The following is a 16,166-nucleotide window of genomic DNA, read 5'->3' as shown; positions in this document are numbered from 1 at the left end:
GATAAAAATGTTTGTTCTGGTGAAGTGATTTGATGAGACTTCTATTTGAAAATAGGTAGAAATGACAGGAACATGTGTGTGAGCTGTTTGATACGAACCGGGTCAGGCTAGATTTTACGTTTAGAAACGTAACAATCGGAGGGTGGTGCATTTTTAAACACACAATTAGCAGAGAATCAGACTCGGGAGGGGGTTGGATTCCCTCAACAAAATATCCCAGGAGAGAAAAAACCTTCAACATACATTTTACAATTCTATCTCATTCTCAACATTGTCTTTATAAATGCTTGATAAATTGTTATTCTTCGCGAATCAACCTTTTTCATCTAACCCTTTTCTCTGCTTCCTCTCACACCAGCTACCTTCACATCCTCTCCCACTACGTCCATAAATCTTTTCCTTTCCAAAGCATAACTTCACCTCTCTAGCTTCTCCTCAACTTGTTTCTTGTTCTCACTGCAGATCACAATGTCATCTGCAAACAGCTTGATAATTGTTAATAAATATAAATTTAATAATAATTGATTAAATACAATTTTAATAAAATTACGATCTCAAAAACATTTAAACAGCTGACAAATAAATTCGATCTCCCGAAGATAGAGTTTTATTTTATTTCTTTAGCACTAATAAGCACTAGGGAAAAAAAATAATTGGTAAGCTGTATAATATATTTTTATTTACCGATAAATATAACGCCCAACAGATGGGAGGCGGAAATGAACATTGATGTATCAATGGACACCTGGGAGGAGATTTGCATCGAGGCACACCGGACCGCAAATTCAAACTCCTAGAGGGAATTCGAGTGTTTTTCCAGAACACCAGAAATAATGGTTAAGTCGACGCCGACACGTTTTAGTTCATGCTGGAGGAATTGCGGTAAAGATATTACCAACCACACACATATATTTTGGCTTTGCACCAAACTGAGTTTATTTTGGATTTTCCTCAAAGCTCTACAACTGCATTATTAGGAGCAACCCCTATGGATATGGACAAAAAAGGATGAAAAATACCTCCTAAACATATCGCTCAGAGCAGCATGAAAAGCCGTAACAATCGGGTGGTTAAAACCGGATCCCCCTACAAATAATACATGGATCCAAAAAGTATATGACATTTACCAGATGGAGCAATTTACATATTCATTAAGACTTCAGAGGCCTAATTTTGCTAAACGATGAGCTCCTGCCGTGTCTTTACCAATACAAGAAGGTTAGACTCAAAGAATTTTGAGCTGGCACTGGACATCAGCATCATATTCTTTTATATTCCCTATGTGGAGTGGATTTTTCTATTTTTTTATTTTTCTTTTCATAATTTTTTCACCCACCCCCTTTTTTTTTCTGTTTTTTATTCTGTGACTATTTCATGTCATGTCATGTCATTATATGTTGTATATGTACCTGTCATATTGATGTAGACAAAAACTAAATAAAAAATTGAGTTCCAAAAAATAAACAAATATAAATTGAACAGTTGCATTGACATAATCATACTGCAATAGTAATGTAGATGATTTTATGCTCTTATTACTCAGATTGCTCACCCATTGCTATTCCCAATCATGTTGGCCAAATGTTTAATAAAACAAATAAATCCGTAATAAATCCCTCACTTTGTGAGTTGCACACCAAGCTGCATTCAAATGTCTTATTGCACTGCCACAGTTCCTATTCCTGTCTATAATCCTATTTACAAGCATGTTTACACTCTTCCTCTCAACGCTGCGGACAGCAAAGCAGGAATTTCACTTTCCAGGGAAACACACGCGACAATAAACGCACTGAATCTCGAATCGTCAATGATTTTTTTTTTTATTTCCCCTTCTGATTTTTCAGAGCTCAGAAGCAGCTCGTGTGGAAACCCAGGAGTTCCATCTAAAGGCATACTCAATGGAACCCAGTTCAACGTAGGTGAGAAGATCCAGTATCGGTGTATCACTGGTTACGTCCTGGACGGCCATTCGCTTCTCACCTGTGTCAACAACGCCGCCGGCGTGTCGGTGTGGGACTTCCCTGTGCCGATCTGCAGAGGTCAGAATCTTTTCCTTCTCTTCGCATTTTATTAACACGCTTCGCGTTAATCTAATCGCTTGTTGAAAACTGTCAGCAGGGTGGCTGCGTGACCGGGGCCCAGATGTGTAAAATGTCATTGTTTTGCAATTTGGTGAGGTGGAATGATTTTAGTTCTTCCTGAATGAATTGATTAGAGACTGTGGCTCAGAGAGATAATTAAAAATTCATGCCTGTGGAGCAAGTATGGTTTAAACTGGAGAGGAACTATATTCCTGTAACTATTTGGATACAGGCTGGGTTTCATGCAAAAAAAAAAAAAAAAAAAAAAAAAAAAATTAAAAAGGAAATTCAGGCATCTCTGAGATGTTATCCACTTTTAACCTTCTAATATAAGGAAAAAAAAAATGTTTTGATTTGATGAGCTGCTGGGGTTGTTTGGGGGCATTTTCCATTTTAATGAACATGTTAGCTGCTCGATATATCCTGAGGAAAACCCCACACTTCTCAGATGTCTTGGAGCTGATCTTAACGCACGGAGCTGCTGAGGCAAGTCAAAAAAAAAAAAAAAAATTATATATATATATATAAAATCTGATGGAACACACACACATTGAACACGCCTGGTGTGTTTCGCTCTTTCCTATTTGTCGATTCAGTGGTAACAGAACGTCTGCGCGGCGTCTGATGTTTGCATCAGAAGTGTTATAGTATCATTTATGTCGGCGGTGTGGGTGCAAACAGAATCGTTTTGGAACAAACCACAGCGCGCACCCGTACATTTTGCATATGTCACTTGTAAACCAGAACACTTGTGCTGACACACACACACACACACACACACACAAATGCACACACGACAGAATGCATGGGGGAACAGAAACGGAGAAAATGAGGCAGCTACCTGACCTGGTTGTGTTTTCTTTTTTTTTTCCTTAATGTTTGCCCCAAACTGCCAACGCGCTTTTTATAGTGAAACTGCTGCCGTAATGCAGTGAGTCACATTGTTAAAATGTATATTTAAAACAAGGGGAGATGACCTGAAATTCACTTTGAGTTATGGAGTGTCAATTTAGCTGTGAGCGCATCATTTGTTTGTCCATATTCTACTTCATTGTAGCCGCAAACGTTGCGTTCAAGTGCTATAATCTGACCCGGCTCCGATATGAAAATAAAAATCGTTCGTTTTCAGCCAAAGGCGGGGTGAAAGTACGATATCAATAAAACTGTCTCTTTAAGTCGGACACCGCTACCTTTCTAAACAGTTCAGGCCTGGATCACCCCCAGCTTCACATAGAGGTTATTCATCCTTTGTCCTTACGGCAATATTCTACACCCTTCGGACGAGGAATTGAATTAGAGGCAGCTTGAGGAAATGTTTTCACAAAATACAGTTATGTTGAGACACCTTTATGTCAAGTTCCTGTAATAATGTTGCGGGGATAACAGTGCATCATGTGGGTATTTTTACTCAGCTGATGATTCAAACAGATAACATAAAAAAACTCAAGCTCATACCACTGCGTAATGTTTCATCTGCAGTACAGTGACTGGAATAAATTCAAACTGCCCTCATGCCAAAAATATAGTAGCTTGTACTAGCTCGGAAAAAAAGTGATTTTAAGCAAAGCCGGTTCGCCTGCTGTGCATTTTAGGCCACCGTATGCATGTTTTGTTTCTTATTTTTTGGATAAAAGCAAACATTGCGGTAAACACAGATAATGGAATATGACTGTGTCCTGAATCATGAACACAATATTTCAGAAGAACTGCAATGAGCTCAACATAACATACATAGTATATGTACTAATATACTCTGCCGTACTATACAATACTACCATATTTGATATGAACAAGGAATGGTTTAGATAATTCGATTGTTCATTATAATAAACAGTGAGGGCATTGAAAACCTAATGAGTCTAGTGGAAAGTGACGGAGCAATCTTTTCACTCTTTCCTAATCAGAGGTGTTCATCACATTTTCCCCCATGAATGATTATAATTAGAAAATGTGTGTGTGTATGTGTGTGTTTGTGTGTGTGTGTGTGTGTGTGTGTGTGTGAGTTTATTTTGTGCATGCATGTGAGGTATTTATTTGAGCATACATATTACTGCCATATATGTGGTTTTTCAAATATATATGTATTTTGTGAATTACGATGAGATATGCTTTATTGATCCCCATTGGAGGAATTCTTTTGTCACAGCAGAGTAACAGTTTTAAGTGTCAGATAAATATGAATATAAATATGAATAGAAAGGGAACTGAAAGACATCCACAAATAAATAGACAGCAGAATGAACAACGACATCAAGGATAAGAACAGACAAGAGAATGGAAAAAAAAAAGAGACAGCAATGGTGAGAATAGACAACCAAAATGACAGCAGCAGGAGCATAAACAGAGAATAAAACACAAAACAAATACTAATTTACAATGTAAATGAAAGCATAGTGGAACGGGTGATTTTCTGCACTATAACATTTCCTCTGAAATAATTTTTCAATCGATATTAGGGGATCTCACATTACCTGATGCTTTATTTAACGTTTCTTCCTCCTCTGAGGATGCACTCTGCTGAATACTCATCATATCTGCTATTTGGTCACATGAATGGATTTTCACCAGAGAAAATGGATGAGGCGAAGTGCACACGCGTCAGTCTGTCACAGACGTTAGTGCTTATTAGAAAAATAGAAATAAATGAAATAAAGATGTCTCATGGTGAGTGCTGGAGGAGGGAATTGAAACACCTTCAAGTTCGTAAATAGACGGATGGATCAGAGCTGGACCGGATGGCTAAAATGCCCAAACAAAGTGGAAAATTTCGATAATGTGGCGCCACCAAGAATAAATCGATGCGGGAGAAAGACTGAGTCTCCAATCAGCAGATAGATTCAAAATCCAAAACACAAGGGGGACTTTTAGTTTTTTTTTCCCCCCTTTTATACGAGCTCTGCCAACCTTGATGTTGGTGCACTTTCAGTTCGGTTAGAGTGAATTGACCATTTTGTTTTTGTTTTTTGGTTTGTTTTTTCTGCGCACACACACATACGCACACACACACACAAAAAAAAAAAACAACCTATGTGCAAGGTCATCAAAAATGAGGATGAAATCAGAAATGTCCTACTTGCTCTCTCGTCTTCCATTATCATACAATCCCGACGTCGGCGTGGAGGATTTTCTCATTTCGACACAGTCGGCAGAGCGCAGCGCACCAACAGGCCTTGTGTGGATAATAATATAAAATAATTATAATAAATAAATAGGATAAAGAAAGAAGTCGCAATGTTCATATGATGAATTTAGCTGTTTTGCAGAAATGGAGTGGGTGTGTCAGAGATATGAAGCCAGATATGATCGGATATGTTGCCAAAGATACACATGCAGTGTTTGGCGATTCATCAAAATAAGATTTACTTTCTCTTGCACTTCGACACCATTTGTTCGTCATATTATTCGAAGCGATGTATTGATTGGTGATTGAATAACCCAATGATCATATATCTATATATGTTTTTTCTAAAAACAACAAATCAAATGATGGGGCAGGAGGCGGAGAACACTTCTATTATAAAAAAAAAAAAGGCCAATTTGTACATTTTAAACTTGTGTACGCTCTTATATCACCTGGCTCAGTTAACTAACTGTTTACAGGCTGGATTTATTGAAAATTACCTGTCAGAAGAAAACTGCAAAGCTCTGCATTTATCATCAAAATGGTGCTTTCTCTGGAGAGAGAAGCCTGGCTGCACACACACACACACACACACACAATAATCATAAATTGTGATTCAGTGGTGAACAGTTGATAGTTGAGTTTAAACAAGAGTGCCTTATGGGTTTTTTTTTTGTAATAATATTTGTAATAATATATGATTGAGCACGTGGCGTCTTCAATGTTCGCAGAGCAATGCCATCTATTACTATTACTGGTACTAATACTACAGATGCAATATGCAAAGTCACCTCATCAAGTTTGTAATAAGGTCAGTGGTTCTACCTGCGAATTCTATCGAATGTCATTTTTTGCAAATTGGATTTGTTCGATGAAGTCGTCCGTCGTTATAATCTTTGCTTTCCAATTAGGCCTCGCACGGTACCCCTGGGTACTTAGGGCTCTTAAATATCAAAGCATTGCAGAGCGCGGCGCGCACTTTATATTCTGTTGACATTTCGGTCTACGTCTCATTCAGCTGTAAATCTGGTGAATGTTAAAGGTTGTTCTGAGTAGGATAGTGCCCATTCTTGACAAATCAAGAAAATGTCACATCATATACTTGGGAGCTGACAAAAGGAAAGAAATGGCTCCAGATGAATAGTTCCCTTCTGTTTCAGGATGGTTTTAGCCTTGGTTGCCACGGGCCAGAAACCTCTTTCCTTTTCCGGGCCTGGGCGACGCTTGAGCCGCTCTCTCCCTGATCTGAATCCAGCCGAGCTCCCGTAAATGGGCAGATGGTCCTTTGATCGTATTTCCTAAGAGATCCTGCCCTTCCTGCTCACCGTCAATTGTTTCTCCGTGCACGACACCAAACGCCGTCCCGACCCGCTGTTCGCCTCGCCGTCTCCGAACACCTTCGCTCTTTTGACGAGTCACCTCCTCCCGTGCTAACGCGCTCTCATCTTTATCCGTATCTCATCAGCGTTTTTAAAACGCCGCCACGTCGCTCGCTCGAACGTCCCGATACGAGCGCGTAAAACAAACGACGGAACGGAGAAAAGGCGAGGTTTCTTTCTCGGGACTGTTTTTCAGCTAACACCTCATTTTGAAGTGAAAATTAGGAAAAAAAAAAAAAAAAAAATGATGTCAAATATTGACGTGTACATTTTTCCTTGAAAGGAAGTAATGCAGCCCAAATCAATTTGCTGCAATTCAGAGCGGGTAAAAATGCATCCGTAGTGCTTTATCATACTGATGAAGTCTGTTTGGGATAAGGCTGTAACAAATTGTGATATCGGCCAACCGTAGTAATGATTGTAATAGCGAAATTAAAAACTTTAAAGAACTCTGTTATATCTTTAGATTATATTCACTGTATATTAGTCATTCTGAAAGGCAACAACAGAAGCTTAAAGATTAACTCAGACGGGGAGACTTTAGTAAATGCTGTCGGAAAAATACGGCAAAAGTTAATAAAATTGAGAATTAGTTATTCTAATAATGAATTAGAATTCCATTTCTTCCATTTTAAATATTCTCTGGACATCCATTAAACGGCAAGAGGTGGTCAGCGGGTTGGCACCTTAGCAAGGGCTGTAATTGTCCTTTTTACCGCAAGACTCTAGAAGACATATTCATGAAACGTAACCTGAGAATGGTCACGTGTCCAGGACAGGCAGCGGTAGATTTTCGGACTCGATTATTCAACGGGATCTTAGAGAGTGAAGGGATGCCTGAATAATGGAGACGACGAAGTGTGATGGTGCCTATTTTTAAGAATAAAGGGGATGGGCAGAATTGTGGCAACTATAGAGGGATAAAGTTGATGAGCCATACAATGAAGTTATGGGAAGGAGTAGTGGAAACTAGACTGAGAGCAGAAGCCAGCATATGTGAACAGAAGTATGGCTTCATGCCTAGAAAGAGTACTACAGATGCAGTATTTGCATTGAGAATACGAATAGAGAGAAGGTCAAAGGGAGTTGCAGTGTGTTTTTGTAGACCTAGAAAAAGCACATGACAGGGTGCCAAGAGAGGAGCTCTGGTATTGTATGAGGAAGTCTGGAGTGGCAGAGATGTATGCTAGACTGGTGCAGGACATGTATGCTTGCTGTGAGATAGTGGTACGGTGTGCTGTCGGGGTAACAGAGAAGTTCAAGGTAGAGGTGGCACTCCATCGGGGATCAGCTCTGAGGTGATGGACAGGCTGACAGATGAGGTTAGACAGGAATCCCCATGGACCATGATGTTTGCAGATGACATTGTGATCCATAGTGAGAGCAGAGAACAGGTTGAGGAAAATCTAGAGAGGGGGAGGTATGCTCTGGAAAGGAGAGGAATGAAAGTTAGACGGAATATATGTGTGTGAATGAGAGGAACTCGGATGGAACGGTGAGGCTACAGGGAGTGGAGATCAAGAAGTTGGAGGATTTCAGGTACTTGGGGTCAACAGTCCAGAGCAACGGAGAGTGTGGAAAAGAGGTGAAGAGACGGGTCCAAGCAGGTTGGAATGGGTGGAGAAAAGTGTCAGGGGTTCTATGTGATAGAAGACTTTCAGCCAGAATAAAAGGAAAGGTGGACAAGACAGTGGTGAGACCAGCGATGCTATGTGGACTAGACACTGTTCCAATGACCAAAAGACAGCAGGCAGAACTAGAGGTTGCAGAGATGAAGATGTTGAGGTTCTCTTTGGGAGTGACCAGGATGGAGAGGATCAGGAATGAGTCCATCAGAGGAACAGCACATGTTAGATGTTTTGGAGAGAAGGTCAGAGAAGCCAGACTGAGATGGTTGGGTCATGTACAGAGGAAGGACAGTGAATATATTGGTAGACGGGTGCTGGAATTGGAGCTGCCAGGCAAGAGGTCTCGAGGAAGACCAAAGAGAAGATTTATGGACGTAGTGAGAGAAGATATGAAGGTAGTTGGTGTGAGAGAGGAGGATCCAGAGAATAGGGTTAGATGGAGAAAGTTGACTCGCTGTGGCGACACCTGACGGGAAAAACCGAAAGAAGAAGAAGAAGTAACCTGAAAACGGTCACTGAGAAGAGCCATTTGGAGCCGTCTGACCCCAGAGTAAAGAAAACACCCTCTTGAAATTTAAACAAAATATGTGTTGCATTTTTTTTAAATCCCTGAACAACCGCAGAGAAAACGAAATCACATTTCCGCGTGCAACAAAACATTTTGAACTCCGAAAAAAAAAAAAGACATTGGGTTGAAGGTTACTTTTAAGCAAAATACTCAATGTCGAGCTGAGTCCGTCGTGTATTTCTGGAAAAGAAAAGCCAAACTTAAATTATCCACCGGCAGCAAACCAAGAATGCCGTCCTCTCTCTTTGTGCTGTCGTCCTTTTACTGGCGCATGCAGAAAGAACACATTTTAACACATTTTACTTAGATGTAACAAGATATTTGAAAAAAAAATTAACAAATAAAATAAAATAGATTTTAACTAAATAACTAAACTTGTCTCTCCACCATTGTGTTCACCTTAATATAATAAATTCTCATCATAATTAAAATGAATAAAAATGTATACAGCAACTAAACCTCCTTTCATCTGTATGTCTGGGCACACACACACACACACACACACACACACACACACACGCACGTGTGCATTGAGCTTGGATCCGTCCAAAATTTCAGTAAATCATGTTTGAAAGTTTGGTCCGGACTTGCTCTACATGTAAAGTATCATGAGACATCCGTGTTGTGATTTTATAAATAACATCGCTCTTGACACACACACACACATGCATCGTCTTCAACGCCTAATGATAAATCAATTTTTTTTTTCTTTGTATAGATTTTCAAATTATCCTCTCACTGCTGAATGGTTTGCAGATGTGTTTACTCTTCTCCAACCATGTCAGTGTTAAACACGGCTTCCAGCTGAGTAAATGAACTAAATTATCTATAAAAGCAATACCTCGTGTATACGTTTGCGCTCTAGCAAAGTTGCCTTTGCCAAGGGTGTGTGTGTGTGTGTGTGTGTGAAATATTTGTAAGTAGAAAGACAAGTGTTATATATCTGATCAAAGTCAAGGGGAGAGAAGCTTAATCCCTCCTCAAGTAGCATTAGACTGCTGATGCTGGGGATGTAAATGAGCTCAGCTAAAGCGGTTCTAATCCGCACCACCATCTTTTTTTTTTTTTTTTTTCCCTGCCGCCACCATTTTTAAAAGAGACAGATCTGCCTTTGTCTTGAAATCCAGAGCACGCTCTAATGATTCGCTAAGGAACATGTTGCCCAACATTCGCCGGCTCTTATTATGTCACTAAACCTTGTTGGCGAGCCGAACTTCAAACACTGTCATCCATGTGTATAAGAGCCGTAGCATTTCTCCATATGGAAATGTTTGAAACCTGCAGGGCATTAGGAGTTGAAGGCATTTACATTTTCAAACTGTGAAATATTTTCGAGCTACTCGCAGCAGGTTGCCGGTTCATGATTTGCAGAACCATGCATGGATGCTTCTTAACTGAAATGCCAAAAAGCTTGTCTCGCCGCCTATATCATAACAAATAAAGTCCATATGTCTGCTTTACTATTGGAGCTTATTGCGGTTGAGTTCTAGATACATGAATAAGTTATAAGTGAACCATCAGAGAATGTTGCAGTAGAAATGTCGCATATGCCTTTGAGGTAAATCTGACATAAACCAGAGAGCGACTTGCAACTATCATACATTTCCTAAAAACCAGTCGCTTACAGTGAACGTTGCTTACATATCCGGAATTCTCGATCAACTGAAACAGCATTTTTGTAGTGTTTCTCTCAGTGTTTACGCACGGCTTCTTGTTGTTTTTACCCGGGATTTATTGTCATATACTCCATAATCTGACTAAAGCTCGAGCAGCTCCGGGATTGTTGAGGTTCCTCTCTTCCTCGGACTCCCTTTCAATTCCCGGGTGCAATCGTTTGTGGTGCGCAGACATCCGACCAACAAGATTTGCCCGTCGCTTCTGTCGTTTCTGTTTAAAGTTTAGGAATGCCTCCTCGGTTCTTTTGTATTCGGTTCAGGACAGCGGCAGCGCTAGCATTTGCCAAAGTGGCAACACGGTGTCCTTTGAGCTTTCTTGTCAAAGCCAACGCCGGCGATGCTTTGTGACAGAGAACTGTTCCAGCCCACGGTCTAACCCACCCTAGATTTGTCTTATTTACAGACCTGCAGCTGTTTGTCGATTATGACTGAACTATGGCTCTGGAGTGCCCACTCAAACTGTCTCTGTATCTTATATACGCACACACTCCTTCACATCAGTACCGTCACCCAACGAAATCTAATCTAACTACAAATCCAATGACGTTTTTTTTACTTTTTTTTTTTTTTTTTTTTACTTCCGCTAAGCAATGAGGTGTGGATTAACTTTGAGTTTTGTAAGACAGATGGAGAAGCTTTGCAGCAGCTTTGCAGCACCGATGGAGCAGCTGTAAAGAGTAGCGAACAATATATCAACAAACGTCCCGATATGCCGGGGAATCGTCGTGCAAACATTCCCTGACATCGTTGCTTGTTTGACGAGCGGATACTATCTTTCGAACCTCCGCGTTATCTTATTGCAAAATGCGTTATTTCTAACCTGGCTCCCGCAAAGAGCATTTTATTTGCAAATTCGATGCTCGTTTGCATTGCGTGTGATTTAGTAAATGGATCAAGACTTCTGTATCGCATAGTCAGATCAAAGATAAAATAAACTCCGCATTGAATAAGACCCTGAACTGTTATTTAGCATCCTAGTGCATGTGTGCATGTGTGTGTGTGTTGTATGTGAAATTACTCAATGTCTTCTCACAGATCAATAGGGTTTAATCTCATCCTGAAGATGGGATGATCGGGATATTGTCAGTGTGTTACAAAATGCCGCATAAATACTCGTAGTCAGCTTTGCTCTCTTGCCCAGTTACTATTTAATCGTCGTTGCAGTGAAGAGGGTGAGTTAATAATGAATGCCAGACACATAGTTAAGATTATGCAGCTGAGTTTTGTTTTCCCCGGTATGTTCTCTCGGCTTTATTGCAGACAAGTTTGCTTTATTTTGAATTATTCTTTCATAACCCTCTTAATATAATGCCTTTCCTATCTCTGATACGATCACATTTATCATCCTGCTGAACATTTTTATTTATTTATCTTCTTTTATTTGAGGCTATTTTTCAAATATCTTTTGGTGGAGAAATGATGGATCCCAGCAGTAAGGTTACTTATCACCTAAGCACAGAAAGGAAAGATTTAAAAAAAAAAAAAAAAAAAAGGAAAGGTAAAGTCGTAATTGTTCAGCTGTTATACAGTCGAGGTGCTTTGTGATCATTCAAGTCGTTTGTCCGATTGCACTACAGGGTATAAAAACACACATTACTGCAAAGTAATAAACCAAAAACAAACAATAAGCAGCAGCTCTTGCATCGGTGCTGAAACTGACTCTGCACCACTTTCAAAATAATAACAAATAACATGCAACACAGCAATCGTGTTATGCCACAAATTAAAGGTACATCACACACATAAGATAAGATATAAGATAGACTTTATTTATTCCCATAGGGGAAATTCCTTTGTCACAGCAGCGTAACAGTTATAATGTCAAAAATAAAAAATTCAAATAAATATGAATATTAATATAACTTGAGAGACAGAAGACAGAAGATAGCAAGACATCCAGAAATAAATAGACAGCAGCAACAACAACAACAACAACAACAACAACAACAATAACAGCAACATCAGGGATAATAATGGACAACATAAAGGAACAGTAAGGGTGAAACATAAATATATAGATATATACTGGATGCATACATATATACGCACACAGGTCTACACACTATATGGCCAAAAGTATTTGCTCACCCTTTCAAATAATTGGAATCAGGTGTTGCAATCACTTCCATGGCCACAGGTGTGTATAATCAAGCTCCGAGGCAGGCAGACTGTTTTTTACAAACATTTGTGAAAGATGGGGTCGCTCTCAGGTGCTCGGTGAATTCCAGCGTGGAGCTGTGATGGGATGCAACCTGTGCGACAAATACAGTTGTGACATTTTCTCGCCCTGGAAGTGTTTGGGAGCGGCAGTAACTCAAGTTGATGGCCACATTAACTCATGAGGTTGCCAACGTTCTGCAGAGTCAATGGCTACAGACCTCCAAACTTGATGTGGCCTTCAGAGGAGCTGAAGAACAGAGCGCAGAGAGCTTCACAGAATGGGTTTCCATGGCCGAGCGGCTGCATCCAAGCCACACGTCAGAGTAAAATGCAAAGCGTGGGACGCAGCCGTGTAAAGCACGCCGCCGCCGGAGTGACGAATCGCAGTTCTCTATCTTGCAGTCTGATGGACGAGTCTGGGTTTGGCGGTTGCCGGGAGAAAGGTACTTGTCTGACTGCATCGTGCCAACGGTGAAGTTTAGTGGAGTGGTCTTGTCTTCAGGAGCTGGGCTCGGCTCCTCAGCTCCGGTGAAAGGAACTCCGAAAGCTTTAGCATACCAAGACATTTTGGACAATTCCGAGCTCCCAACTTTGTGGGAACAGTTTGGAGCTGGACCTTTTCCAACATGACCGCGCAGCAGAGCACAAAGCAAGGTCCATAAAGACGTGGATGACAGAACTTGACCGGCCTGCACAGAGTCCTGACCGCAACCCTATAGAACACCTTTGGGATGAATCGGATCGAAGACCGAGAGCCAGACCTTCTCGTCCGACATCGGCGTGCGACCTCACAAATGCGCTTCTGGAAGAATGGTCAAACATTCCCAGAAACACACTCCTGAAGCTTGTGGACGGCCTTCCCAGAAGAGTTGAAGCTGTTCTAGCTGCAAAGGGTGGACCCACGTCATACTGAGCCCTATGGATCAGGAATGGGATGTCACTTAAGTTCATATGCCAGTCAAGGCAGGCGAGCGAGTACTTTTGGCCATTAAGTGTGTATATGCATATACTGCTCAAAAAAATAAAGAACACTTAAACAACACAATGTAACTTCAAGTCAATCCCACTTCTGTGAAATCAAACTTAGGAAGCCACATGGATTCATTTTGACTTGTTTTAAGGACATTACATCAAACTTGGATCAGCCTGTTGTGTGTTTTTCCACTTTCATTTTGAGTGTAACTCCAAATCCAGACCTCCACGGGTTCATACATTTGATTTCCATTGATCATTTTGTTGTCAGCACATCCAACGATGGAAAGAACAAAGTATCTTAAAGAATATTTCATACATTCAGAAGGAGGATGTGTTTTAGTTTGTTTTTTTTTTTTTTGAGCGGTGTATATAGGGTTGGTGCAGCGGTTAGCACTTTTGTCTTACAATGCCTGTGTGTGTGTGTGTGTGTTTCCTCTGCTTTACCAAAATCATGCAGTAGGTTCACTGAAGAGCCACCAGTGTGAATGAGAGCGAGCGAATGGCTGTTTGTCTCGATTTCGGGGGCCCTTCGACCGACGGGCGCCCGTTGCAGGGTGAACCCTGCTTCTCGCCCGGCGACAGCTCGGAAAGGCTCCGGCCGCCCCGTGACCCCGGCTGCAGGGAGAACGGAAAAGATAGTGTGTGTTTTAAAAATGCCAAGCTGTCCCTGCGTCATATAAGAATGACCGCTGCATTCACGGGGATAGAAAACAAAAAACAAACCAGATTCTAGGCGCGTTGGGTTTTAAGAAGCGGATCATTTTAGATCCGGAGCTTCACTTGCAGTAAATATGGATGCGAGGAAGAGAGTGATTCATCACTGCTTAAACATTTGATTTTTGTTATTGTGCAGCTTCATCTCTCTAATCTCTTCAGTGTTCCTTTACTCCAGTCTGTCTTTCATTTTGTCTCTCACCTTTTTGTCATTTCTGCCTTTTTCTCGATATGCATTTAAATCTCCTCACAGTGGTTTTTGTGTCTCTCGCTGTCTCCCGTTATTTGTCCAAACCCGATGCGAGGCTTTTTCGACATCATCTTTCTTCCCCCCCCTGTGGCAAAAAAAAGCACCGAGCTCCTGCCTGCCTTGGACATTTCAGTCCAAGGCTGGTCCTTCTCAAAAGGAATGTCTTTTTTTTTTCCAACCGTACGTGCTGTTCTGAGGCGAGAAACTTGAATTTCGGGAGGGGGGGTAAAAAAAAAAAAACCCTCGTATAATCTTTGTAGAATCTTAAAATTAATCATCGCTGTCTCCGAGTACCAATTTGCCATCACCGCCCTTCCTGTGCATACTTTGATCATTTGCTAGGCTTGTGCTAAAATGTCAAAAGATATGGTTTAACCCGACGATTTCCTTGTTCCTTGACTGTCCGGGGGGGAAACGCGGCGCACAAAGTTTCAAGGCTTGCAGCTTTGGCACTCCTGAGTGAAGCACTAAGGCATCACGGCGAACAGCCGGCGCATCTGAATGTCACGTATGAGTGCTAAATGACGTCGACGCTCCGCAATCCCTATTATCAGTTGAATTTTCAAAGGCGGTGAAAGGATGGTGACGAACGGCGAAAAGATACGAGCGGGTTCAGAGAGAAATGCAGAGAGATGGGACATTTTATTTGTGCCGGAGAGAACAAGCGACTGTTTTGTTCCTGTGCATTTACCAGCAGAGGATGTGCAGTTCTCCAAATACCGGGAAAAAAAAAATACAGCAATATAAGCGTGTTAATCATTATTGCTTATTTCCTGAAACATCAAGGTCCTCAGAGCACTAAGTGATGAATCACTGCTTCTGGGATGAATAATAGAAAAGATTGAGAATCGATTTGAAGAAAAAGGAAAAACATGGTTGAAAGATTTGGACATTCGTGTTCTGAAAGCATTTGAATATTAAGACACCGCTGGGAAAATTGATCATTTGACCAGCTTCAGCACCGAAACCAAAGTTTTGTTATAATTACGTCACAATTTATCTGATTATGACTCCCCTTCTCATATTTTAGCAGCCAGACGCTAAGCCTTAGATGAGTCGAGACAATCCCCAGACGAAAAACGATCCAACTAAATAACGGTTTGCACATTTACACTCTACTTTTTCAAAAGGAGATGTTCACGTGTCAACACGCGTCGAGCTTTCAGCCATTTGGTCTGAGCTTTTAGGGATTACTGAAAAATTATCTGGAGACCGAATGTCTTTTCTAACCCCTTCTCACTCTTTCTTTTTTTGTTATTTTCTCTTTGGTGACTGACAGCGGAGGACACATGCGGAGGCACCCTGAGAGGCTCCAGCGGTTTCATCTCGAGCTTCGATTTCCCCAGCAGTGATTCCTCTGGCACTGGTGGAGGTGTTGGTGGAATAGGAAGCAGTGGGGAGTGTAAATGGACCATCCTGGCTGATCCGGGTGACACCATCTCCTTGGTATTCACTGAATTTCAAATGGAGGAGAAGTCAGATTATCTGGAAGTGGAGGGGTCTGAATCGCCCACCATCTGGTGAGTGGAGATTGTTTCGTATTCGGAGTGACGATTGGGGATCTGTCGGCGTGAGTCTTTTTGATTTTTACGAATTGTTTAGACTTTTTCGTGA

At 41.1% G+C, this 16,166-nt stretch overlaps 1 protein-coding gene across 1 annotated transcript in view; it reads left to right on the top strand.

Moving 5' to 3' along the window:
* Nucleotides 1–16,166, top strand: part of LOC147229209 (CUB and sushi domain-containing protein 3-like) — a 229,753-nt gene that overhangs the window by 41,508 nt on the left and 172,079 nt on the right. The window contains exons 4-5 of the mRNA XM_086156075.1: nt 1,845–2,039; nt 15,832–16,072. Coding sequence (XP_086012201.1) covers nt 1,845–2,039; nt 15,832–16,072 — 436 coding nt within the window. The remainder of the gene's footprint in view (nt 1–1,844; nt 2,040–15,831; nt 16,073–16,166) is intronic.

Source organism: Fistularia commersonii, chromosome 11 (genome assembly GCF_037954325.1).
Source record: "Fistularia commersonii isolate RoL2024-O1a breed Wild chromosome 11, RoL_Fcom_v1.0, whole genome shotgun sequence".
NCBI classification, from domain to species: Eukaryota; Metazoa; Chordata; class Actinopteri; order Syngnathiformes; family Fistulariidae; genus Fistularia; species Fistularia commersonii.
This window is presented reverse-complemented; position numbering and strand designations above follow the sequence as displayed.